This window comes from Carassius gibelio, chromosome A21, assembly GCF_023724105.1.
Source record: "Carassius gibelio isolate Cgi1373 ecotype wild population from Czech Republic chromosome A21, carGib1.2-hapl.c, whole genome shotgun sequence".
Taxonomy (NCBI): domain Eukaryota; kingdom Metazoa; phylum Chordata; class Actinopteri; order Cypriniformes; family Cyprinidae; genus Carassius; species Carassius gibelio.
The window spans coordinates 14812065-14839267 of NC_068391.1; the positions used below are offsets into that span (position 1 = coordinate 14812065).

General features: G+C 37.7%; 3 protein-coding genes across 6 annotated transcripts; all 3 read left to right on the forward strand.

Moving 5' to 3' along the window:
* The first annotated feature begins 1892 nt into the window (after positions 1–1892).
* hnrnph1l (heterogeneous nuclear ribonucleoprotein H1, like) lies at positions 1893–9559 on the forward strand. 4 transcript variants are annotated; one of them, XM_052537167.1, is made up of 12 exons: positions 1893–2051; positions 2611–2710; positions 2828–2983; positions 3082–3225; positions 3639–3777; positions 5207–5388; positions 5486–5595; positions 5694–5829; positions 5943–6026; positions 8437–8481; positions 8796–8885; positions 8982–9559. In XM_052537167.1, the coding sequence occupies exons 2-12, from the start codon at positions 2626–2628 to the stop codon at positions 9068–9070; spliced, it is 1260 nt and encodes a 419-aa protein (XP_052393127.1). In that variant the 5' UTR covers positions 1893–2051; positions 2611–2625; the 3' UTR covers positions 9071–9559. The 4 variants fall into 4 exon arrangements, with proteins under 4 accessions (XP_052393127.1, XP_052393129.1, XP_052393128.1 ...); XM_052537168.1 differs by having other exon boundaries at positions 1915–2051; positions 2608–2710; XM_052537169.1 differs by lacking the exon at positions 8437–8481 and having other exon boundaries at positions 1894–2051.
* Positions 9560–10121: 562 nt separating this feature from the next.
* On the forward strand, positions 10122–16852 carry hbegfb (heparin-binding EGF-like growth factor b). Its single transcript, XM_052537171.1, has 6 exons — positions 10122–10321; positions 10689–10895; positions 11214–11403; positions 11743–11898; positions 11994–12082; positions 12162–16852. Exons 1-5 carry the CDS (start codon positions 10279–10281, stop codon positions 12067–12069), a joined length of 672 nt encoding a protein of 223 aa, XP_052393131.1. The 5' UTR covers positions 10122–10278; the 3' UTR covers positions 12070–12082; positions 12162–16852.
* A 611-nt stretch (positions 16853–17463) lies between these two features.
* pfdn1 (prefoldin subunit 1) lies at positions 17464–18600 on the forward strand. The gene is made up of 3 exons (XM_052537172.1): positions 17464–17595; positions 18202–18368; positions 18462–18600. The coding sequence occupies exons 1-3, from the start codon at positions 17563–17565 to the stop codon at positions 18553–18555; spliced, it is 294 nt and encodes a 97-aa protein (XP_052393132.1). The 5' UTR covers positions 17464–17562; the 3' UTR covers positions 18556–18600.
* The last annotated feature ends 8603 nt before the right edge of the window (positions 18601–27203 follow it).

Below are 27203 nucleotides of genomic sequence, written 5' to 3' on the forward strand. Positions count from 1 at the left end.
CTTTAAATGTCAAAACGATTGTCTTGAGTGTTTGTGTAGAATAATAATTATGCATAATACTAATCTATTTATAATAATATAGGCTAACCAATTGAATATGTTTTCAAAAAGCCCATCTTTATTTAATGTAAACATTAGGGAAAATGTGGTGTACTTTGGTATAGAGTATCTTAGTGTGAAACTTTCAGTCACACAGGTATAATGGCATATTAAATACAGTGATGTCAACCCCAAAACTGACATGTAGACAGTAATAACTCATCTACAACAAAGTTTAAGCAACATAAATGACATATTTATTTCAAAAGCAGCATGCTGGCTCTGAATGCAAAAGTGTGGAACAGTTGATGTGGAACAGGTACTCCGGATTTGATCTGGAGCATTTAGATCATCACCAGTGTCTGCATTACAGGTGGAGATAGGAGAAATGCCACTGCGTATTAGGAGGGTCAAGACCATGTTGGCATTTTGGACAAAAGTACAAGGACATAGTAGAGTACACCCTACGAAGAATATCTTACAAGAATGCTCGGAGCACAATTAAAGCAATTTCTATAGTTTCGGATGGGAATGCAAAGGCACAAAATGCAGGTCTCAGTCAGTTGCAAATAAGTCCTACTGTGGCAGTATCAATGATACCAACCTGGTAAAACAAGCCTACAACAAATAATAAAGGATAAATCAAAAATAATACCACAATGGGTAATAGTTCAAAACAATGTAAAGCAGTATCAGAATTAACTAATCATATTTACAGATAGATCAAAACTAACGAAAGCAGGCTTCACTGATGCTGCTTTTGTCATTCCTCACTATGATCAACAGATCATCTGTCAGTATTCACCTTGGAATTAGCAACCTTACTGGCTTTACAGTGGGTGGAAGAAAATAATCAGAACCAAAGTGTCACCGTAGCTTCAGACAGTTCATCAGCGTTATCAAGTAGGCCAACTCAGTCTGGGAAGACATCATGTAGACAAGATGTTATTTATCAAACATTCCATCTGCTTCTCATATTCCATAATCGGGGCGATCTGGACATCTCCTTCCTTTGGGTTCCTGCCCATGGATGAAAGGAAATGAGATTGTGGATATTCGAGCAAAAGGTTCTATAAAGCATGAAATAGTAGAAATACAAAAAAATGATAAAGGAACACTCACTCAAAATATGGCAGGAACATTGGGACATTGCTGACACAGTGCATAATTTCTACAACATAAAACAAGTAGTCATGAGAATAAGCAAGGGCAGACACGTAAAGTAATAGATGTTAGTCTTGTGTCTTAGAATAGACCATGCTGGTTTAAATTCAACACTACATAGAATAGGAAAAAAAAAACACTGGGCTATGCACACACTGTAATGTAAAAGAGGCAGTGAAACATATGCTACTAGACTGAAAAAGATATGAGGAGGATAGGGCAGAGTTAAAGACAAAAATTGGTGAACAAAACATAACACTTGAGCATTTATTATGCTCCAGTAGGCGGCGGTAAAGCACCTTGAGTTGCCAACTGCCATAAAACTTGAAAGAAGTAAAAGAATAGGGAAGAAGAAAGAAATATATTATTTTTTAAACTAGCAGGACTTGGAGTTGAGGCTTTTCCTCTTTTATTAAAATATAAAAGTTTTGTTTAGTCACAGTAATGAGCATAAAATGATCTCCAAGGCAGTTCTTGCATGATACAGGACTGTATGTAAGAATTTAGGTCAAACTTTGACCCGTGGAGGGCAGCAGCGTCTACACCGCCGGAATTCTACAAAAGAAGGAGAAGAAGAAGAATATTTTATTTTTATTTTTTTGTGTTTTTTTTTTTTTTTCCTCATCATAGATAATGCATAAATCTTGATCCACACTCCAGTCCAGTCGGTGGCGGTAATTCACCTATTATAAGCTGGTTTGCCAACCGCCAATAAAACACCAAAGAAGAAGAAATAGGGAAGTGAGCGTGGAAAATCACCGGAAGTTGTCATATTGAGCACTGAAAGAGAAGCACAGAAACGTTCAAACGTGACCACGCAGAGCAGAGAAAATACCAGTTATACCAAGGTATCATGTGTATTACTCGTCTTCTAAAAACTATATTCACAATGTACAGTGTAAGAGTTTGAGAGGTTGAATTCCTGTTTGCGTTAAAGGAGTAACGTTAACGTTATCTGTTATGAAGCTGCCGGCCTTCAGAGGCCTGCGTGCGCTCTTTGTTTGAGTCCTGGCCGTGTGTATATGTCTTATGCGCCCTTATAACAGAGCCAGTAGATGCTGGGTTTGTTCATAGTAAACATTAGTGGTTTGTCAGTTTAACAAAGTTTATATATATATATATATATATATATATATATATATATATATATATATATATATATATATATATATATATACAAAGCTGTTGCTAAGCAAGCTACCTCTAAAGCTTGAATGAGACACCACTGCAGCTATAAACACTATATATATAGTTATATAAATACTATATTTATATAGACTTTGTTCTTGCAGTCACTGTTGATTCTCAGTCAGTCTGACCAGGGTGTTTCTCAGTATCTTCATCAGGAATACTTGAGCGGTGTATGAACGTTTTTTCTCATTAGTTTTTTCTCTAACTTGAAAGCAGACTCCTTGTGTTATCATGGCTGATGATGAAGGGTTTGTCGTCCGTGTTCGGGGTTTGCCTTGGTCGTGCTCTGTAGAAGAAGTGTCCAGGTTTTTTTCAGGTAAGAACATGGAGTCTACATATTGATCCTCATAATACTCTTCATTATGTATAACATATTTCCCTCATAATATACCTTTAGCTTTAAAGTTAACAAAGTTGAACCATTTTTTTTCAGGCTGCAAAATTGCCAAAAATGGAACAGCCATCCACTTTACATACACACGAGAAGGCAGACCGAGTGGAGAAGCATTTGTGGAGTTGGATTCAGAGGAAGACCTGAAATTTGCCGTCAAGAAAGACAGAGAAACAATGGGGCATAGATATGTGGAAGGTACGAGGATCAGTGTGTTTATGTACGCTGCTATTTAGAAATTTGGGGTCAGCACTACCTCACAGTTTGAATTGTTTTCTTTCTGTTCTTATTCTCAGTATTCAAATCAAACAATGTGGAAATGGACTGGGTTATGAAGCACACTGGTCCAAACTGTCCAGAGACCGAGGGAGATGGACTAGTCAGATTGCGTGGGCTTCCTTTTGGATGTAGCAAGGAAGAGATTGTGCAGTTTTTCTCAGGTATATTCAAACTCCTCGCTGCAGCCCTTCACATAGTCATCGGGAGAAGTAATGGCCAAGCGTAGTACTCATTGAGGTGAATCTGACCATTCCAATGGTTGCTAGAATAATTTGACACATTTAGTTAGTTAATCCAGCACTGTTGCCCCAAATTATTCTGCTAGGATTATTCATTTGTTAGCTACATTCTTTTGGGATGGCCACTTTATCATCAAGTCTAAGCCAAGTTAGTGGAGTGCTTGCACACTTCTAGGCCATGTTCCCCAGTGGTGGAACTCTCCCAGTAATAAGCAATATGCTTTTTTTGTTTTAAATTCTTATTTTCATTCAAGACACACAAAAAAAAACATTGTAAATGGGCATGTGATTTATTTAATATGTACCCGTTGGGGTTATCTGTCCTTGGGTTGAAGGGTTGGAAATCGTGCCAAATGGGATAACATTGCCGGTGGACTTCCAGGGGAGGAGTACGGGGGAGGCCTTCGTGCAGTTTGCTTCACAGGAAATAGCTGAAAAGGCTCTAAAGAAACACAAGGAAAGAATAGGGCACAGGTGGGGATGGATGGTTGGATTTTCATGGATAGCTGTTTTTCATGTGGTAAACACCTACTACAGTAAACGTTCAAAGTGGTATGCAACATGAATTTACACACGCCACTTGGACATGCACACATCTTTACCATTGGGCTCCCAGGGCCTTGATGGATTCCTACTGTTTTGTTTCCTTAGGTGTTTATTTGTGAGCAGTCGTGAAAATGTCTGGATTCAAAAAGGCTGAATGCATGTTTAGTGCATAGCAATGGTGCACTTGGGCATCATGGGATTTTTTTATTCTTAAGTATGCAAATGAGTGCAGTGCAGCAGCCGGTTTGAATACCATTGTAGACTGGATTGTGTAATTGGTCTCTATTTACTGTTATGCTGAAGTAGATGTTAGAGTTTAATGCATGGATGGCACAGCAAAATGTAACGGCTGTTTAAAATGCTTTGAATTTTGTTACTTTGGATACAGCACCTGTATTATTAAAGGAATAGTTCACCCAAAAATGAAAGTTTGATGGTTTATCACCGTCAGGCCATCCAAGATGTAGATGAGTTTGTTTCTTCACCAGAACAGATTTGAAGAAATTAAGCGTTCCGTCACTTGTTCACCAATAGATCCACTGCAGTGAATGGGTGCCGTTAGAATAAGAGCTGTTAAAAACATAATAATCCTCGCAAATCCAGTCCATCAATTAACTGAAGTGAAAAGCCTCGTGTTTGTAATAAATCCAACTTTAAAGTCCACTCATCTATTCATAATATTGTTCTCTTCAGTGAAAAAGTAATCTTGTAATAATCAGGAGGGAAGTGTCCACAGATCATTCACCATTTATATGTAAAATAATTTAATAATGATTTTTTTGACAATAGGCGATGGAATTTTTCATTAGAGGAAGAGTTGTTATGGGTTCTTTAGCAGTTTGACATGACGTTAAAATGCCTTGATGTATTTCTTTCTTACAAACAGACTTTTGCTTCACAAGACATTTAATTGTCATGTGGATTATTGCGATTGTTTTTTATCATCTGTTCGGACACTCATTCTGACAGCACCCATTCACTGCAGAAGATTCACTGGTGAGCACATGATGTAATGCTAAATTCCTCAATCTATATCTTGGAATTTCAGAGGGTGAGTGCATTTTCATTTTTGGATCAACTATTAAAGGTATACCATTTATTATAAAATTATAAAAGGGCTTAATGTTCTTTTATAAAGCTCTACAATGGAGACCTATATAATTTTGTGAAGAAGGTGGTCAAAAATAAGTACTAATATCAAACTGTCAAATGCATGTATATTGTACATGTAGCACATGGGAATGTTTACAGTATCATACTTATAATTTTGGTTCTTTGGTGTCCATTTTGCTTCTGAACAGGAGTGTTTGTGTTGACTTCTTGCATTGCACCTTAATGTTCATGTGTACGGTTGTAGGTATATTGAAATCTTTAAGAGCAGCCGAGCTGAAGTGCGGACACATTATGAACCCCCACGTAAAGGCATGGGCATGCAGAGACCCGGGCCTTACGACCGGCCCAGCGGAGGAGGCCGAGGCTACAATGGCATGAGTCGTGGGGGATCCTTTGATCGGGTGCGACGTGGTGGGTACAGTGGAGGTGAGACCAGCTTCTTTTGCCAATGTGCCACATTTTTGTGCTTTAGCCATCTTGCATGTGCTTTCTTTAATTCTACTTGTGTATTTGTGTTTAATAGGAGGCTCAGATGGACGTTATGGTGATGGTGGGAGTTTTCAGAGTACCACAGGACATTGTGTTCATATGAGGGGGCTCCCTTTCCGGGCAGCAGAGCCTGACATCTACAATGTAAGTTTGGGGGCTGTTTGATACGCTTAATTTATGACTTGAAGGTCATTTGGAAATATATTTGGATGTTAAAATGAAGTTCAACCTTTTCTGTGCAGTTTTTCTCTCCTCTGAACCCGGTGCGTGTGCACATTGAGATTGGGCCAGATGGGCGGGTAACGGGTGAAGCTGACGTGGAATTTGCAACACACGAAGATGCAGTGGCTGCAATGTCAAAGGACAAAGCAAACATGCGTATGTTAGGTGTATCCTGACTAGAAAGAGTTGTTTTTGTGTTACTGATATTAAATAAGGGGATTTAACATTCAAAATGTGTATTTATAAATCACCCTCCTTTTCCTTTTCAGAACACCGTTATGTGGAGTTATTCTTAAACTCCACAGCAGGGAGCAGTAATGGGGGCTACGGCGGGCAGATGATGGGGGGAATGGGTAAGTTAATGGTATAACTACTGAGACTTTTTATATTAAATTGAGATGGCCAAGTTGATGTGATGTGAATGTCACAATAATCAGGGTTTCTGCAGGTCTTAAAGGTCTCGAAGTCCAATACATACATTAAAACATCCTTAAATCAAGACACATTTACTGAAGATGCAAATTGAAGATATGAAGTCTTGCTTCTGGGAAATTGAACAACTGGATAATTTTAATTATTTAACTAATGTTGCTTTCTTAAAACTAGATTTGTAATTTTTAGGGCCGGGACTCGATTAAAAAAAATAATTAAATGAATTGGAGGCTTTGTAATTAATTAATCGCATATAAATATTTGACCTGAGAACAGTGAGAAGTATTTTTTTTCCACATGGATTTATAGTATACCATTGAATAATGACTGAATACATAAGCTTAAGCAACAAAATATTGTTTATTTTTGTTCAACCAAGTCTAGCAGACCAGTGCAATTTTTGCCATGAAGTGTAGCAATAGCATATTTAGAAACAATTTAGAAATAGTACATTTCAGAAATCCAGGAAGCTTATAGGTGCTGGAACCTTCTGTAAAGTGTTTTTTAAGTAAAACACAATACTGTCAATTACATTCAGAACATTGGAAACACTGACTATTAGAAAACATCTCTCTGTTGCTTCAGAGGCCATAACATACTAAGTCCAACTCTCAATAACCTTGGCCAAAACAATAAAGAGTTCAACATAAACTGTTGCACCAACAAAATAACACATAGTTCAACATAAAGTGTAAAGTTAACGCTAGCTGCTATATGTTTTGCATTGAGGTGATACTTGAGGTTCGATGTGCTGCGGTGATATGCGAACGCTAGTTGGTGCTCCAGTATAATCAGTCCGCCGAAACGCATCCAGTGAGAAACGTTCCGCGGTGCAAAAATAAGTTATTAAAAATGCGTTAAAAATTTTTCTGTAATTAATTGATCTTAATTAACGCGTTATTTTTTGTGTAATTAATTAATCTCAATTAACGCGTTTAAAGTCCCGGCCCTAGTAATTTTGCTTCTCATCACGTAAATTTATCTACATAAGAATTTTTTTCACCGGCCCAAGGAAGGTATCCGGTGCTGGATGAAGGTTTCCTGCGTGTTCGGTCTTTCAGCACGTAGAGTTATTCAATTTAGGTTAAACTCAAATCTGACTCCATTTTATTATTTAATCTGACTGTATTTTAGTATGACCTTGAATTTAGGTTGAAATGCAAATTGGTTGTATGCTTTTTTTAATTCGTATTCTTCTGACATTTATTCTAGTTAACTCTTTACTTTTATATTAACTCGTTCGTTCGGGTGCTCATGTTGCTAACAAGGATTTGTCAATAATTACGGAGTAAAACAAAATAAAATCAAATGTAGCAATTTATTATCAGTCAGGTAAATGTGTTCTGCCAATTACATATCCATTTGAAACATATCAATCATAGCATTATAAAACATCAAATCCCAAAGATTAATCTAAAAGTAAAATATGCATACCTGACCTTAGAAAATACATACCATATTTTCCGGACTATAAGTTTAGTTTGGCTGGTCCTGCGACTTAGTCAGGTGCGACTTATCAAAATTAATTTGACATGAACTAAGAGAAAACATTACCGTCTCCAGCCGCGAGAGGGCGCTCTATGCTTCTCTGTGCTCCTGTAGCCTACCACTGAAGACATAGAGCGCCCTCTCGCGGCTGTAGACGGTAATGTTTTCTGTTGGTTCTTCTAAATAAATGTGACTTGTATAGTCCAGTGCGACTTATGTTTTTTTTTTCCTCATCATGACGTATTTTTGGACTGATGCGACTTATAGGTGCGACTTATAATCCGAAAAATACGGTAGTATGAAGTGAAGAGACACACTACGGGCTTTCTGGCTACGGGATCGCCCTGATCCTTTTGCTGAAATCCTTTAAATACGTCAGACCAAGACAAACATCCCCCGAGATGGAGAAGGAAACTAACAATTGGAATTTATTAAGTCAGGTCCCAGACCAGGGTAGTTTACACCTCAAAGGGAACAGAAGGTAATTTACATGGAAGACCCTGGAAAAGGGTACTCCCATTACTCCCATTGATTAGTAATCAAAATATCTCTTAACTCCTAGGAGCTGTATGATCTTTGAGTCTACTTTGTAAGATTGAGACCATTGTACTAGTCGTTCCGAGACAAGTCAAATGACACCAAACATGACTGTAAATATCACTTACATTAATGTAGAATATTATACTACTGGCAGTTCTGAGTGAAACTAAAGTGGAGGGAGTGTGATGGTGAGGTGTGAACTGCTAGGTGTGATGCGTCTCTGATGGCACTGTTACTTCTGCAGGAGGGTATTCAAGAGAGTGTTCAAATGTTAATCATCAGGAAAGTCCTTTGTTTTCTTAGGAAGTCGTTCCTCAGTCCAGATGGTCCCACTCCAGTCTTACAAAAGTAATGGAGATCTGTTGCAGTTTGTTTATGCATACAGATAAGTTGTGTTTTCAAACTTTGATGCATTGATAATACAATGTTACATTTCGAGACCATATTGACATTTGAATTTATTCCTTGAACTTTCTATACTTGGTGTTAAATTTACCTTCATAAAACTTGGAGAAACCCTGAATAATAGACCAGCATGCAACAGTCATGTCTTATTCTAATCTGTATTAATTGTTGTACTGACAATAGTGAAGCAGCTGTCCTGAGTCTGAGACTAAACTAGTGCTTACATTTTCAGTATAATATATTTATTTATTTTCTAGGAAACCAGTCGTCTTATGGACATGGAGGGCAGCAGATGGGTGGAGGCTACACTGGAGGATACAGCAACCAGGGAGGCTACAATGATTACAGTGGGTTTTAACTTTGTACCATTTTATTGTTGTATATTTTCAACAATATTTTCACTAATTTCTGGTTCTCACATGTTTATTCCTGCACTTCAACAGATAGCCAGGGTGGAATGAACAGCAGTTATTATGGCAGCAGCCGTGGATCAGTCAGCATGAATGGCATGGGAGGGGGCTGGGGCATGTAGACGCACCTGAAGGAATATATTTGAGTGTTTGGTCTTCTTGCTGAGGCCATCTGGATTTGTTTTTTTGACGACGACTATGGGAAGAATCAGATTCATTCCTTGCACACCTGTACTCTGAAGCTCAGTGTTGGAATCAGTGTTACATTTCCTGCAATTCCTGAGTTGACTGTCAACCGCTGAGTTCAAGTCATGACGATTGTCCGTTAGCCCCATGCTTGTAAATATCCTCCAGATAAATCGTTCACTTCAGAGACTATAGAGCACCAGCCTCACATGGCACGATGTGCTGCAACTCCACTTTTTATAATGCGGAAAGAACTTTGTTGAAATTGATTTTTTAAAATAAACTGGAAAATGTTTTTCTTTTCTTGTCTGGCTACTTCACAAGAGGCATATTTTCATTTTCATTGTTGATGTCACGATCCGCTTTATTGGTTTGTATTTGATTTCTCATGTGGTTAATAAACATTCACCAATGTGTTGTCTCTGCTTTATGCACATTTTGTCCCTTTTTTCTGTCAGACAAACTCATTAGGTTAAAAAAAGGGCCAACAGTAAACTGTAGTTCAAGAACAACCAAGTTAGCATGACTAGACTAATATAGGCTTTCTTTTAGGCAGCTACTCCTCACTAATGTTTATAAGAAGGATTTGAATTTATGGTTAATGTCTACATATTGTCAGCTTATTATTTTGAGCACAAGGTGGTGCCAGTGATCCAATTACAGATAATGATCACAGTTTTTAATGAACGTTTTCTGTATCCTGAAATAATACAAGTATTTAAAAGTAATCAGTGATTTCAGACTGTTTCAATTTTTATTAACTCTTTATCAATTCTCTCTCTATCTATCTATCTATATATATATATATATATATATATATATAGCACTCCTGTACCCTCAAATTATTGGCATGTCAAATTTTCAAACAGTCTCAGCCAGACAGACTATATATTAGCTTTGTGTCTTACGTGCTTATGGTTGATTAGGTGTGGCAAAAATGATTCATAAAAGGGAGGTGTGTCGGTCTATATAACTGCACTGGCGCGCGCTCTTGTTTCCAGCAGAACTCCGCACGAGACTTTTGACACAGTACCCAGCACGCGCATTTAAGTCCAGATCGCGGACGGTGCTGGAGGCAGGGAGGCAACGTTACAGCGAGACCGACTTCTGATCCTGTAATATCTCGGATTATACTAAAAGGAGTATGTATACGTTACGAATCGCGACATTTCTCCTCTGTTGTCTCGGTGAGTGTTTAAAACTATGGTTTCTTAATGAAACATGCTGTTATAACTTGCACGCGGACCTGGCCAATATATGTGGCACTTTGTTACATCAGGTTCTTAAATGAGTGTGAGACCTTTTAAGAGACATTTTTTTTTTAAGTAAATGATTTTTTGCTGTGAGCTTATTCTAACCACGTTTGACAGATTACTAATCTTATTCCCCAATTTGGCCGTGGTTTAATTGAACATTTTGCATTATACTTGTATCTATAATCTCCATCAGCTTTCAGTTTTGCCATTGTTCTTTTTTTACGTTTTCATATTGACTGTATGCAAGATACACAAAATATGTGTTTTATATCTATTAAGAGTCTTGTTCTTGTTCCAGTGTTACTCAAGGTGTGCAGTGGCGCCTCAGTGGACAGGTATGAGAGTGCCAAACCCAGAACAACAGTGGGCAACCTCTTTCACACCCTAGAGAAAATAAACACAACCCAGCACCAGGTGGACAGTGGGACTGTTGTGGATGAAGATGATGATGATTACGACGAAGATGGTGATCTATCTGACGATTATGACTCTAACCAGCCAAGAGGTAGAGTTGCAATATTTCTTTGAATGCAATTTGTAAAGCTGGTCAATTAGTGTTTCAATGCTACTCGCAATTTAACTGTAAAAAAACATAATATAATTGTTTAACATAAGTACATTTTGAAGTCACACTTTGTGGAATGACTACTTATGTAAACCAACTGATTATTATTTTACTATTAAAAATAATCATAAAACTAAGTGGCGTATACTTCAACAGGAAATGCTAGTGAATACGTGAATATATGAAATGAGTGTGATAGACTATTGTATGATATTAGATCATGATGGACTGACATCACCGCTCTTTCTTGCTCAACAGTGGCATTTTCCACCAAACCCAAACATCCGTCAGTGATTCCCACTACAGAGAAGAAGACAAAAAAAGGGAAAAGGAAGGGCAAAGGAAAAGGCAAGGGAAGAAAGAAGAACCCCTGCCTGGAGGAATACAAAGATTTCTGCATTCACGGGGAGTGTCAGCATCTGAAGGAGTTGAACACTCATTCTTGTGTGTGAGTGTCATACAGTTTTTCAGTTTTTGTTCAACAAATTAAGAACATCTTTTGTTTTAGGCTTAACTTTTACTTTTATTCATCTAGCTGTATCCAAAGCTGTTTACAAATGAAGGAAAAAAACAAGCAGTTAATCATTTAAAGGCCCCCAATATCAGCAATATTACAATATACAGTTTGAATAGTAGAGCAGAAAAAAAGTAGAATGATGAGATAACATAATTAATTGTTTTTACAGAATAGGAATTTAAATGAATATTTGAGTAAATCAATGAATATGATTCTCGTGTTGCGCGGTAACACACTAATTTAGATTTTTTTGGATGGTCTTTCTCACAGTTGTAAAGCAGGATACTCAGGAGAGAGGTGCCATATATTTACACTACCAGTTGGTAAGGAGGAACAGCGTTACAGCCGGACCACAGCTCTAGCGGTCATCGCTGTGGTCCTGTCCCTCATGTGTCTCACAATCATCGCTATTCTGCTGGCCCTAAGGTGAGTTACCATGAATCAGCATTCTATTATTCTCAATCACTAAACCACTGTTGTTTGACAAAATTCCTTAGATATTCAGCATGTTTCTCTTACAGGTACCACAAAAAAGATGATGCTGATGTAGAAAGAGAAGAAAAGGTCAAACTCCAGGCAACATCAGTACAGAAGTGATAAGGGAAGAAAGGTAAATAGTTCTCAATGAATGGCCAGACTTTACTTCTTATTCAGTTTAATCCAAAATAATATTTATTACTGATTTACAGGGTGAAGAAAGCCGAAAGGATGTGTGACCCATGGATAGATAGCCCCCGTTCAAACTGATCCCATGTCCTGCAGTCATGGTGGCTGTCTACACTGGCATGAAGGATGTTTTGAATGCTGCTTCCATGTGCAGTACAATGTCCTTATCAATGTATTCTCCTTGTGGAGAGCATACTGAAAGGACTGAACCGAATGAATGTATTGCGACTTTAATCAAGTTGCTTTTTTGTTTGTTGCTTATTTATTTATTTCAAAAAGGGTGTTTCTAGTTCCCTTCCCAAGTCTCTCCAATTGCGTATACACGCTTATGGGGGAGACTACCGTTTAATATTGATACTGAAGCCGGATTTGTTGACAATGTGTACCTGTACAAACAAATGGTTCTTCAACCCATCAAAAGGGGAGGAGCCAACTACTATTCAAGAGCCATTCGTCAAAATCTATCCTGACCAGCAAGAGAGGAAGATTAGAGGGCTAAGTCTCACAAGCCCCTTTCACACTGCCATTCCGGCAAATACAGGGGTAAAGTGTTCCTGTAATTGTTCCCTGGTCGCTAGATTTGGCACTTTCACACTGCCAGTGATGACCCGGTATATGTGCGTGCTTTCACACACAACCCTTGAAGATCCCGTAACGACATGTGACATCAGCGCGTGACGTGTAATGTACGAGTCGACAATGCTTGGCACATTATACTTTAACTGAAGCAAGCAAACGATCTCTGCGTCAGCGCGGAAAGTGAGGAACTAACTGATCTCTGCTTCATTACAGTTTGCACATATGTTTTCGTCGCGAATGTTGATCTTCCTTCAAAACAGCCGGTAAAAGAGTCGCGCGATAACGCGCGTCATCACTTCGATACGGAATTAGATCTGGCTTTTGTTCACACAGCGCTCATTCCGGATCGATTACCGCAATGTTACTATGTCCCCGACCCGGGTTCGATTCGGTAATCAATTCCGGGACGTGGTTGCTTTCACACAGAAGGTGACCAGGCAATGTTACGGGAATATTGCGGGTCCGACGTGCAGTGTGAAAGGGGCTACAGAGGCTGTGTTTCCCTCAAAGAAGACTCGTGTCTGCTTTCCGTTTCCCGGCCTTGTGTTTTATGGAAGCTCTTTTGTAAGAGCCCTTCAGCCCAAGAAAATTACTGCTGAGATAGTTGACCCACAAACTCAAAAGAGCATTTCATCACTTCTCACTGCCGTGGCAATCAGTTCCCTACCCCATATTGGCAATCTGCCAATCAAAACACTAAAACCACTGTTCATCTGGCTTCAGGCTTGGACAGCTTTCCCGGATGTGTCAGGTTGTAAAAGTGCAAGGTTGTATAGGTTGTAAAAACCATAGAATGAGGTTACTCATTCCAGTGCGCACGAAGGCCACTTATGCCGCATTTCCACCATTACCCAGAACATTTGTACCAGGAACTTTTTTCCCCCCAGACCTGTTGCTTTCTGCGTTTCCACCGCGGTGTAAAGTACCGGGAAGATTCGACAAATAGTCTGGTGACGTAGGTCTGCGCGCGTTTCTCAATACAAAGTACGCTGATTTTGGATGTACATCCTCGGTAGATCAGACTTTGTGCATTCGACTCGGGAGTGTGATGTCTGCGACGACGTAAATCCGGTAATTCTGCAAACGGCAGCGTACTTGATAACATCAGTCAGCTTGCCTTGACTACTGCAATTTTCCTCACTGTATATTTACAATAAAACGCAATAGGATATCAAATACCACTGCCTCCTTTCATTTTCATTTTAACATAATAACAGCTGCAGAAATGTACTTAGTTCAGGGATATATGTATTTATACAGCCATTACAATGAAACAAAATATTATATAAATTTGCCTATTTTAATTTAAATTTTAACATATAGATAAATTGAATACAGACCAAAGATAACCTGTTAGATTTACCCAAAACAAATGATATTTTATGTTTAACCACTAAAGAGACATCAAAGCCAGCGGGACATATCAGAAGGTCTAGCCGAGGTGAGGCTCACGTCTCCAAGATCGGCGAAACACATTTTTAAATAGGCGCTGTCTTTATAAATAAACCAAATATTTGAGTTTTAAACAACTACATTCTCGCCTGAAATACTTTTAAGATTACATTTCATGACACAATAACAGTAATATTTTGATCCGAATAAATGGTGGTTGAACTCAACCAATGCTGTATGAACTCAACCAATCAGGACGTTTAGAGCACAAGTCCCGCCCCCGAAAGTTCCAGAACTTTAAAAAAGTACTACTTCGCCAGCAGGGACTTTTCTGAGGGGCATTTTTTTTTACCCGGAGCTTTATTTAGTTCCTGGTTTCTGCGGTGGAAACACACGAAGTACCAGGCCAAAGTCCCTAGTTCCTGGGTAAAGTTCCTGCGGTGGAAACGCGGCATTAGCTTCAGATGTATTATTCATACTTTGGTACAGCATAGTGATGCACATGCTTACAGGCTGAAGTGCAAACATTGCTTGTAAAAAGGAGCAATAGAGACTGTTCCCCCGGCGAACAGTGAGCAATATAGGTCGCCTGGTTCAAATGATCTGGTCTGTCTTCTAGAGGGCAGAGTTAGACCTCTTTGCCGAAGAAGACTACTTTTACTGCCCAATTTACTTTTTGAAGCACCAAGATGCCCAGGCCCACGATTGCCCCAGCGCTCACTTGTATGCCTTTCTGACTGGTGTACAGGATGCAGCCTGGATCCGTCCTCTTGTGACGTGCCACACGTGCTAACCTTTATTACAAGAGTTGCTGGATAAAGGGTGCACCCAAAGTTACACACTCAAAGTTTATGTGGCAACCATCGCAGCGAATCATGTTCTAGTGGTTGGCCAATAAGTGACTAAAAATTACCTGGTCGTTAAATTTCTGAGGGTAGCTCCGATGTTGAACCTGTTTCGTCCTCGTACTGTGTCTACGAGGTCCTTCCTTCGAGCTGCTCCAGTTGGCTGATTTGCGGCACCAGTCGCTCAAGAACACCCTTCTCTTGGCATTAGCATCGGTCAAGTGAATAGGTGAACTGCAAGCACTGTCGGTCAGTGCCTCATGTCTTGAGTTTGGGTCTAACGACTGAAAAGTCATCCTCATGCCAAGACAAGGCTATGTGCTTAAGTTTCTCTCAACCCTGTTTAGAGCACAAGGTATTATCTTTCTAGCTCTTCCTAGTTCAGAGGACGAGCAGTGTCCCAATCCACTTTGCCCTGTTAGGGCTCTTAGAGTGTATGTTGAGCGCTCTGGTCCGATTCAACACTTGGAGCAGCTCTTTGTAAGCTTTGGAGGCTGCTCTAAAGGGCTGCCAGTTATGAAACAATGACCATCTATGGTATAGCCCTAGCTTATGCTACATTGGGCCCACTCCACTCTAGGAATGACCACCTCTTGGGCTCTTGGGCATGGTCCAGTGGAATCTCTACTGGTGACATCTGTGCCACTGCTGGCTGGTCATCCTATGTAGATTTTACTGCTGTATGTAGTCCCCAGTGAGTTGAGCTCAGGGCTCATTCATACTCATGCTTCTTAAGGGCCCTTATTTCGGTATGCAGAGCTTCTTAGTTATGCAGTTTATTATAACATGTTGCTTTTTCGATGCGTTCCCCCGTAAGCGTGTATATTCAACAGGAGATACCATTCGAATGGGAACACTCTGGTTACTAATTGTGACGAGTGGGGCGGGGCCGAGAGCCGTGGGAACGGGGCAAGGCTGGCAGAGTGATTGGAAATGAGCGACACCTGCTCGACCCACCGGTCTCAAGTCCCACGGAGGAGATGGAAGGATATAAAACAGGAGCGACAACAGTGACGGACGAGAGAGGTCCAGGCCTGGTCCCACGGCTCTCGGCCCCGCCCCACTCGTCACACTAATGTAATCTCAGTTACGTGAGATAAGGGAACGAGCGTTACATAAATTGCCATGCTATAAGTCTGCATGCAAGTCGATGGCTGCAGCTGACAGTCGAAAGATTCTGACGAATGGCGCTCTGAGCTAACTCATATAGTAGTGGCTCCTCCTCTTTTGGCAGGTTGAAGCACCATTTGTTCATGCAGGTACACAAACTTGAACAAATCAGGCTTCAGTATCAGAGTAAACAGGAGTTTTCCCCATAAGCGTGTGTACGCAAAGCTCGTTCCCTTATCTCAGGGAACCGAGGTTACGTTAGCAACCGGAGCGTTTATCCCATCAGTCTAAATCTATAGTACTGTTGGAAACACCACAAAACACTTGTAATTATTTATTTATAATGTATTGGTTATTTATTTTGATATGTAACAATTTTGTGTGAATGCACTGATAGTTTTGTACATGTGTTTTTATTGTATAGATATTTATTATTGATAGATACAATCAAATAATAATAGGACTGAAGTTGCATGACAGACTGTACAATCTAATACCTGTATGGAAAGCCCTCCTGTATAGTTTAATAATATTATAGCTAAACTGTGAAATAAACCGATTTGTGGAGCTCTAAAAACGCAATCAATTAAATCACATACTGTGGAGGAATGTCTGACACAGGGCTTTGTAGGTATATCTAATACTGACAAAGTGTAGCTTAAATTAAGTGAAATAAAATAGAATATGTTTATCAAAAAATTTAAGTAAATTTTAGGCAATGACAACGAAACATTTTAACCAATGATATTACTGTTTCATTTTAATAAACAATTGTTTAATAAACATTATGAATGTCTGTGATTTTGTTTTCAGTGTTTATAATACTATAATATATAATGTTATAATATATGTTGTAGCACATTTGTCTTTTATAAATATTTATATTTTATTTATTTATTGTAAAGTTTAAACTATTGAGAGGTCACTGGGGTGGGAATTAATATGTTTATGTTATGTTATGTATTGGTATGTATCATAGAATGTGCATTGTGCTGGTGGGTTTGCTATAGTTTGTCTTCTGTATGGCAGAAGAAACCAAATAAAGTGACTCATTTGAGCCATAGTGCAGAACATACATGACTTTAGAAGACAAAACTACGTTAAGATTTTTATAATTACAGATATTTTCTCGAGCAACGTAGCACTGAGGTGAAACATTCCAGTGCAAAACTGGCTGGAAAAATAGAAAAGGCAGCACTGGCTTTTGAAACATTGCCATTTTTACAGAATTACATATTTACACTTAAAACATCATTCACAATAAATATAAAATATTACACACGTTTAATATCTTATGCACTGTGCCATTCCTGTGCTGCACTATTTTAAGGCTGATGCTGTTTTTATAAACCTACCGTGCTGCCTAGCTAGAAAGCATTTTTGAGAACCCAGCCGTCTGTACGAAACCGAAAATGCCAGTGTCTCTAGGCAGACCTGTCACGAGTCTTCGCGACAATCGTGCGCATGCGCAGCGCAGCGCCTCATTCTACTCGGCATCATGGCGGCTCCCATAGACCTCGAGTTGAAGAAGGTAAACGAGGGAATACAGATTTATTCATACAAAAAAAACGGGGTTATTGCTTCGTCATAATAAATTAAGCGAGTAAAGAGTTTTTAAACCCAGGTAGATTACAATTATGCAATGGAACTGCAAAAACAATGTGATATATACCAATATGCAACCTCGCTGCACTAGAACCATTTTCATTTTTTATTGACTTATTCCCAGTATTATAAAGTCCAAATATCATAGACATTACACTTTTTACTACTGTAAACATTTTATAAATTAATATGTATAATACATACATCAAATGATGTACGAGGCTTTCAAAATATAGCTGTCATTTTGGTTAATTGATGTTTACTTTGTTTCTGATTAACTGCGATATTTTTTGATGAAATGTATGATTCAAATGATAAACCTTTTGCAAAAAGGTTTAAAGAGTCTAGTGTAGTCCATATAGTTTAGTGTATAGTAGTTTATATAGAACAACCCTTCTTCATGTTCTTCTTCTATAATAACTTTCTCTTTCACGTCCAATAAAACATTTTTAAAGGCATGCGAAAAGACGATGATATTGCATTTAAGATCTCATTTAACTCAAACTGCAATCCTTACATCTGTATGCCACAGGCCTTTGCAGAGTTGCAGGCTAAAATGGTTGACACCCAGCAGAAGGTGAAGCTGGCAGACCTGCAGATCGAACAGCTGAGCCGCATGAAGAAGCACTCCAACCTCACGCACGCAGAGATCAAACTGCTCCCTGACAGCACCCGCATGTACGAGGGAGCAGGACGCATGTATGTACATTCTTGTTGGTGTAAAATCTGCACTAAATTTTTTATTTTTTTTTACTCTGTTCACTGTTTTGACCATCTTCTCAATTTTTACAGGTTCATTTTACAGTCAAAAGATGAGATCGCCAATCAGCTTTTGGAAAAGCAGAAGACGGCAGATGAGAAGATCAAGGAGCTTGAGGTAAGTTAGGACCACGAAAAAAAAAAACAACAACAGCAATTTCTCTTACTTCTCAGCAGTATTGATTTACATGTTTACATCTGGTATTAACATATATATTGAAATCCAATCGCAAGTGTCCAGTACAGGTGTAAACAAAGCCTAAAGCGTTTTGGACCTAGTCACTGAAACCACATTTTAGGGATGTTGCATGTGGCACATTGATTGCGTTAGTGTACATGCTAATATGTAATTGTCTACTCAACCACTAATAAAATACCAACGTTTCACAGTTTTCTGTTTATGCATCATCTAGAAAAATATGATGGAATTCCATGCATATACACATTACACAGAACAGCTTCAGCATGCCATATGCATGGACACAAGCCCCTTTTACACGGCGATTCCGGAAAATGTGCGGGTAATGTATTCCCGGGTCGCTAGATTTTGCAAATAACCGAGTATTGGATTTTAATCATCATTTTTGTGTTTAAAAATTAGCAGATATATTTCTGACTGTTTACAACTTTGTGTTTTATTATATAAATGTACATTATAATTATTAAAAATATTAGTTTATTATTCTCTGCTTTATCTTTATCATGTTATGAAAGATTTCTGTTTAAAGCTAAATGAATCACGGTTTACCATAGTATTAAGCAGCACAACTGTTTTTAACACGGATTATGGCAAAAAAAAAAAATTATTGAGCACCAAATCAGCATATTTGAATTAATTTTTGAACCAATATTTCACAATATAGCTCAAATAATATTTCCCAATATTCCTGTTTTGCTGTATTTATGAACAAATAATTGCATTCTTGGTGGGCATAAGAGACTTATTTAAAAATCCCAACTCCAATGTTTTGAACAGTAGATACACTGATACAGTGACTGTGATGTATGCACTCGTGAAAGGAAAGCTCCCCAGTTTGATGAAATCCAATCACAAGTGGTCCAATGCATTTGAAGTGCATGTGGTGTAAGGTGTAATGCGATCAGGTCGACCACTCATGATCAAATCACCCAAGACCGATGTTACTACCAGGTGTAAACAGAGCCCATGTCTTGTGTTTCTGATCCGAGTATACCTATTCTTCTCTTCCCTCTTCTTGAATTTCGAAAAGAAGGTGTCAGAACTGTTAGCTTGTTCAATTGCTTTGTCATGCTTCTATTACAAAGATGACTAAAACCATTAGAAGTAGAAAGTTTAGACAATTCATGAGTAAGAAATGTCTGACTTTGTTCAGACAAACCATGTCTACACAAAGAAAAAAGACTAAATGTGTTTTTATTAATGACACTGGACCACATTTAAAGATGCTAATTAATGTATAAATAGTATTTTGATGCAGAAAGATCTTATTTTTGTGTGTGTGTGTGTGGCTTCAAGTGTTTACATGGAAGCTGTGCTCAGTTTCTGTTTCTTTAAAAACCCAAATGCTTGCGCGGTTAGTTTGCTTTGCGGACCGTGTACATCCATACTGTGTAAAATACTGCTTAAAGATTTTATGAAATTCATAGTCTACTGACAGTCATTTATTTTAGCCAGTGAGAAAGCTTAGGAACTTAGTAGGTGGTCTGAGAGAAATTGTTAAAGGACTGATCTATTCATTCTTGATTTGACTCACCAAGAACTCATTATAAGGAAACTGTGATGACAAATGTCATCGTCATCATCTACATGTGGGCCTCTATGAAAATGACTGATGCAATGGATTCAGTGTCACATCATGTTTTTCCTGTTGTGGGGTGTTGAATCGTAGATGTTGTCACAGGTTTTGGTGTCACCGGCATCAAATTTAAATGATCTGCTCTTTCAAAGTTCCTTGGGAAATTGGATTGCTTGTTTGTTGGGTTTTTGAGGGATTTCTGACATTATGAAATAGGTAGAGTCCAAGGATGCAGTAGACTAAATATATATATATATATATATATATATATATATATATATATATATATATATATATATATATATATATATTAGGGCCGGGACTCGATTAAAAAAATTAATCTAATTAATTAGAGGCTTTGTAATTAATTAATCGAAATTAATCGCATTTTAATTGCAGATAAATATTTGACCTGAGAACAGTGAGAAGTTTTTTTTTTTTCACATGGATTTATAGTATACCATTGAATAATGACTGAATACATAAGCTTAAAGACAATTATTGTTTATTTTTGTTCAACCAAGTCTAGCAGACCAGTGCAATTTTTGCCATGAAGTGTAGCAATAGCATATTTAGAAACAATTTAGAAATAGTACATTTCAGAAATTCAGGAAGCTTATAGGTGCTGGAACCTTCTGTAAAGTGTTTTTTAAGTAATACACAATACTGTCAATTACATTCAGAACATTGGAAACACTGACTATTAGAAAACATCTCTCTGTTGCTTCAGAGGCCATAACATACTAAGTCCAACTCTCAATAACCTTGGCCAAAACAATAAAGAGTTCAACATAAACTGTTGCACCAACAAAATAATACATAGTTCAACATAAAGTGTAAAGTTCACGCTAGCTGCTATATGTTTTGCATTGAGGTGATACTTGAGGCTCGATGTGCTGCGGTGATATGCGAACGCTAGTTGGTGCTTCAGTATCGGTCCGCCGAAACGCATCCAGTGAGAAACGTTCCGCGGTGCAAAAATAAGTTATTAAAAATGCGGGAATTTTTTTTCTGTAATTAATTAATCTTAGTTAACGCGTAATTTTTTGTGTAATTAATTAATCTCAATTAACGCGTTAAAGTCCCGGCCCTAATATATATATATATATATATATATATATATATATATATATATATATATATATATATATATACAATTTTTGTGTATGTGTGTATCATCCATTCAGATTTTTACTGACCATTTTTATTGCATTTTTTACATATCTTTTTTATTCTATACAGTAAAGAATTTTAAAAGTGAACCTTCCTTTTAATGAGCTGTATTATTTAATTATTCATGAAATGTACTTATTACTTTAAAGTCTTTTATAATCCTATTAGTTACATCTTAAATTAATTAATTTGTTACGCAAAGAAGGATTAAACTGAGCAAAGGCGACAGCAAAGGCATTTCTAATCTTAAAAGATTTCTATTTCAACTAAATGCTGCTCTTTGAACTTTCTGTTCATCAAAGAATCCTGAAAAAATGCATCTCAGTTTCCACAAAAATATTACATAGCACAAATGTTTTTAGCATTGATGATAAGAAATGGTTTCTGAAGGATCGTGTGATGCTGAAGACAGGAGAAATTATTATAAACTATTTTAAAATAAAGAGGATAAGAAACTCCTTTCAAAAACATGAAACAAATATTACGACGCCAAACATTTAAATGGTAGTTACAGTTTGACGCTCGCCTAACTATTCTCTAAATACAAATTTCACTCAAAAGTACAGCACTTCTTTCTCTTTTGCATGAAGTTAAATGCCAAATTGCTAACTGTTAAGACAACCCATTTTGCAAAATGAAATATGTGATTTTTTGTTTTTAACATTTAAACAACATAGAATATAGCAGTAAGACAAAAGTATTGAACTGAAGAAAGCATTTCACACACATTAAACAGCACAAGCAAGTTAGCACCTTGTATGGAAACTGGTCATTAAACTTTGCTTTGTGGTAAATTTTTCAAATGCATGTTATTATGTGAAGTATCCAGTCCGTAAACACTGCTTAATACTAGCATTTACTACACACTCTGGGGGGATTTAGCAGGCTTTTGCCGGAAACTTCTCTTCATCGTATTTGCATTTTCTTTTTCTTACTCAAGATATAACCCCATTCAGGTGAGAAGTTTTAATAAAACAGCACAGCCTGTCATCAAGGTGTCATATTGTGAGGCGTGCTTCTATTTATTTTTCTTGAAAGATATTTTAAGACTATGCAAGTTTGGAAAATTTTATGAGAAGGATGAGAGCAAGTATTTATTTCCTTATGATGGGAATTTAAAGTCATGTACTAAAAATAGTTTATTTTATACAGTGCACAATGCTGGTAAGATCATGTTTAAGCAGAATGAGAGATATCAGTGGAGATGAATTGTGTCAGAGCCTCTTGATCTGAGTGTATGAAGTAATGAAAGGTGGTCTGTGATGCAGTGAAACAGATGAAGCAGATGAGACATTTAGTACAGGTACACAGTGGTCTAGTTCATCTGTCTGGGTCTGATGTGTCATGCAGAATCATTTCTTCATCTCTCTCCAGCTTTGAGCCTGTGTTGAAAATGTAGATCAAAACGTTTAAGTCATGACCTTGTGCAAGTATTTACCCTCTGGCTACAATCATCAAGTATCTTTATCAGAAGTATAGGCACAAAATCCTTTCTTTCTTTCTTTCTCTCTTTCTCTCTTTCTCTCACTCACTCTTTCTCATATACTTGTCTTCATTAATTTGGTTTTGTTAATTTAATAGCTGTTTACAAATATATACATAAATCTAATCAAACGTTTGGGATCAGTACAGTGTTTATTAAAGAAATGATTGCTAATAAGAAATATGAAGTATTAAATTCTGCAAGTATGCATTCAGTTAATCAAAAGTGACGGTAAAGACTTTTGTTACAAAATATTTTTCATTCAGTCTGTTTTTTAAACTTTCTATTCATCAAAGAATTATTTTAAAAAGTTTCATAATTTTGCAAAAATATTAAGCCAATAATATTAAATATTAAGCAGTCAATCAGACTGGATTCATGGCTGACAAAAATTCAGATTTTTCATCACAACATTAAATCCCTTTTCAAATATATCAAAATTGAAAACCATTATTTTTAATTGTAATAATATGCTGTATATTTGAACAAATAAATGCAGCTTCGCAAGCATAAGAGACTTGATGAAGTTTTCGACTGTTAATTGCAATAACTGCTTTTGCATGTTTGGACACAGGGTTTTTAAAATTGTTATCATTTCAGGTTATTAATGAAACAATAATTGAAATTTAGTCTATTAGCCTGTTAGATATTCTTTGCTTTGAGTGGCACTGCACATGTATGATGTCAGAGTGATATGGAAAATGCATTTCCTTGTTTATCCAAGATGTCAAGGTAAAACACTTTGCATAGTTTGAATAATGTATTTACTATCTGATCAATTACTCATCCACCTCCCAACTTTGCATATGCACATACTTTTCTTAATGCTACTTACATTATTTGCAGGTACTGAGCATTTAAAAGGCAAATGAGCTAAAAGGAAGTGCACCTTAAGTTTACATGAGGGCTGTATGGTCTTAGGAGTTCACTCATGTACAGTATTTCTGAGCTGTGTGTGTGTGTGTGTGTGTGTTCTGGCTGAGACTGTGTTCTGCATCGTGTCTGGGCCTGTCTGACTTTGGCTGCGGTGCACTGGGCAGTTTGGGTGTAATTCCAGGCTCAGCCATGACTTCATCCTGAACAAATTCAGGGCTGGTGACTTCTGGAACGGTGCCCAGGGCTTCCCTGGTGGTGCAGCCCAACCCCACCATAAGAAGTACCTCATCAAACCCGATGACAGCTGGTTTCATTGCACTGTGCCCGTTACATATCCCATAGTGACCAGGGGCCAGATTCTAAAAGCATTCGTATACATTTATTCTTAACTGCTATTTTCTTCTTATTTTCTAACTTAAAAATAAAATGTACGAATATTTTGTACATTTTTTAATAATGTTCTTATCTTTTTTTTTTACCATAAGATTGTACTTAGTAAAGTCAGGTTGAGCTTTATTGTCATTCCGCTACATGTGTGGACATACAGTGGAATGAAATGTTGTGTCTTGCAGGACCACGGTGCTACATAAATAAACATAATTAAAACATACAAAACTAGACTTTAGAACAATTATTAGACCTACATAGCTAACTAATTGAATCGATAATCTAATTAAACACTGTAAAAAAAAAAAAAGAAAAACTGTAACTTTATGGTAAAATACAGGCAGCTGTGGTTGCAAGAACTTCACAGTAAAAAATATATGGTAGCATAATATATTGGGTTTTACAGACTTTAATTTAATTGAAATTAAATTCACAATAAAATACCCTCATTTATAAGCTGATATAATGGTAATAAACCAACATATTGAAGTTTTTATTGTACCATTGTAATGCACTGATAACCAAGAAAAACTGGTGGTGCTGAGAAAGTCACATAAGGGCAATACTTATATATAGAAGTTGCACTGTGTCATTCACCCAAACACTAAATCCCATCATGATGACACACATGATACTGAAATAATGCAATAAACATCATTTTAACATCATTAGATGTAAGATTTAACCATAATGTACACAACTAATAAGAAAAAAAAAACTAAAAAACATTATTAAACACACACACACAAAAACATCAAATATGAAATGTCATGGAGTGAATTCTAGGAGTGTCACTTTACTGTTTGTCACCGTTAATTATACAATGACTTTTTCATTTCTCTTACAAAAACTGATTTTTTTAACAGTATTTTACTGTAAAATTACATTAAATGCAATTACGTTTATTTGCCGAATATAGTATGTAAACTTACATAGTTGCTTACATACACTTACATAGAACTTATAGTCTTTAACTGTTAAAATTACAATATTTTTTTTACAGTCTACATGTACAATAAATAGTTGACTATACATACACATAACCTAAAACAGACTATACAATTACTTTACATGATAACTGCCTGACATTATGCAAAATAGGCATTTAAGGTTAAGAAGCAAGAAGTACAGTATGATTATTGGTGCATTCACAAGTAAACATTTGTCTTATTAAATCTTTGTAACATGAAGTATTTATAAAAAACCCTGCATCTAGATAGAAGAGAGGGTGTTTTCTACAGGTGGTTTGTCAAACCCTCTGATGCTCTCCTCTTTGATGCTCTATTACTGTCTTCCTGTTGGCAAGAGCTGGAAGAGACTGTGGGAGGGATGCGTGGGCTCCTTTGCGATACTCATAGCTTTACTTGAGCATTGTGCAAGGAAAATGTCCAGAATGGAGGGGAGAGGGGCTATGTGTACTGTCCACTATAGGGTCTTGTGGTCACCAGCACTGCAGTTCCCATACCAGACAGTGATGCAGCCGGTCAGTACGCTCTCAATGGTTCTTCTGTAGAATGTGGTGAGGATGGCTGGAGGGAGACTTTCCCTTTTGAAGAAGTGTAGCCACTGTTGCAACTTCATTGAGAGTGGTGTAGTGTTGGTGGTCCCGGTGAGGTCTTCTGTTGTATGCACCCTTTAGGAATTTAGTGCTGCTGACTCTCTCCACAGTCAAGATGTCGATAGTCAGTGGGGGTGGTCAATAGAGTTGACAAGGAAAACATAATAATTTAGGGGGTGAACTATGGCATATCAAAAAGAGATTATGCTTCTGTCTCATTGCAGATCTGATCTTTTCCATTTAAGAGCATGCTGAAAATCAAAAACTCATTGTCATAGGTAGGAGAACCGCTGACTTACAATTCATGAGAATGAGTAATCTAGCCAATAAAGTCGCCAAGGCTGTGCTTTCACCCTGCAGTGAGGTCAGCTTGACAGATTCTGGTAAAACACCAAAGAATACCATTAAGGGGTTAGAGTCCTTTGGTAAAAAAAGAGATTTTAGAGAAACACCTAAACACTCTCCCCCAGATGTCAACACAATTTGGGACACAACCAAAAAGAGTGCAGTAAAGTTGCTGGTTCAGTTTCACAACGAAGACAGGTTGGGTCAAGTCTGGATTTAGTTCTGGACCCAATGAGTTCTATGCACTACCTTGAATTGAATTAGAGTATGCTAGCATTGATTGATAATGAGTGGATTCGAGCAAGGATTGAGTCCCAAGCCTTTTTTCCTCAAGCACCAGTTTAAGCTCCTACTTCCAAAGCATCCTCAACGGAGCCATTGAGGGGGACAATAGTATAAATTTTACAGAAGGAAACACGATTAAAGGGGGGGGGGGTGAAATGCTATTTGCTATTTCATGCATAATGAGTTTTTTACACTGTTAAAGAGTTGGATTCCCATGCTAAATATGGACAAAGTTTCAAAAATTAAGTTGTACGTTTGAAGGAGTATTTCTGTTCCAAAAATACCTCTTCCGGTTTGTCACAAGTTTCGGAAAGTTTTTTTCGAGTATGGCTCTGTGTGACGTTAGATGGAGCGGAATTTCCTTATATGGGTCTTAAGGGCACTTCTCCCCGAAGAGCGTGCGCTCCCGTAGAGCAGAGTACTGAGAGGCTGGGCACAGACAAACACTGATCAGAGCGAGAGCGTCGCGAAATGTCACAAAAGGAGTGTGTTTTTGGTTGCCAGGGCAAGACAACCCTGCAGAGATTACCAAAGAAAAAACAGCATTAAGGGACCAGTGGATGGAGTTTAGTTTTACAGAGCATCAACGGAGTTGTGCAAGTGTTTGTGTTTGTTCCCTGCATTTCGAAAATGCTTGTTTTACAAACAAGGCCCAGTTTGACGCCGGATTTGCGTATCGTTTATTTCTTAAGGATGATGCAATCCCAATGAAAAAGGGTCACGATCGTGTGTTGGAACCGCAGACGGTGAGTAAAACTGCTTAAAATATCTCTGCCTCCTTGTTAGTGCGTCTGGCTCCCATCGGAGACCCGGGTTCGAGCCCCGCTCGGAGCGAGTCGTTGCTGCTGCTGCTCTCGTTCAGTTTCAGCCTCGGGATCTGATTCTGGATCATA

What these genes read in the sequence shown, in the direction of transcription:
- pfdn1 (XM_052537172.1), top strand. Translation starts at nt 17,563, where the DNA reads ATGGCGGCTCCCATAGACCTCGAGTTGAAGAAG. An exon ending in TAGACCTCGAGTTGAAGAAG is followed by an intron (nt 17,596 to 18,201) that starts GTAAACGAGGGA and finishes TGTATGCCACAG; the next exon opens with GCCTTTGCAGAGTTGCAGGC. An exon ending in TACGAGGGAGCAGGACGCAT is followed by an intron (nt 18,369 to 18,461) that starts GTATGTACATTC and finishes CAATTTTTACAG; the next exon opens with GTTCATTTTACAGTCAAAAG.
- hbegfb (XM_052537171.1), top strand. Translation starts at nt 10,279, where the DNA reads ATGTATACGTTACGAATCGCGACATTTCTCCTCTGTTGTCTCG. An exon ending in TTGAACACTCATTCTTGTGT is followed by an intron (nt 11,404 to 11,742) that starts GTGAGTGTCATA and finishes TCTTTCTCACAG; the next exon opens with TTGTAAAGCAGGATACTCAG. An exon ending in GCTATTCTGCTGGCCCTAAG is followed by an intron (nt 11,899 to 11,993) that starts GTGAGTTACCAT and finishes TTTCTCTTACAG; the next exon opens with GTACCACAAAAAAGATGATG.
- hnrnph1l (XM_052537167.1), top strand. Translation starts at nt 2,626, where the DNA reads ATGGCTGATGATGAAGGGTTTGTCGTCCGTGTTCGGGGTTTGCCTTGG. An exon ending in AGTGTCCAGGTTTTTTTCAG is followed by an intron (nt 2,711 to 2,827) that starts GTAAGAACATGG and finishes ATTTTTTTTCAG; the next exon opens with GCTGCAAAATTGCCAAAAAT. An exon ending in GATTGTGCAGTTTTTCTCAG is followed by an intron (nt 3,226 to 3,638) that starts GTATATTCAAAC and finishes CTTGGGTTGAAG; the next exon opens with GGTTGGAAATCGTGCCAAAT.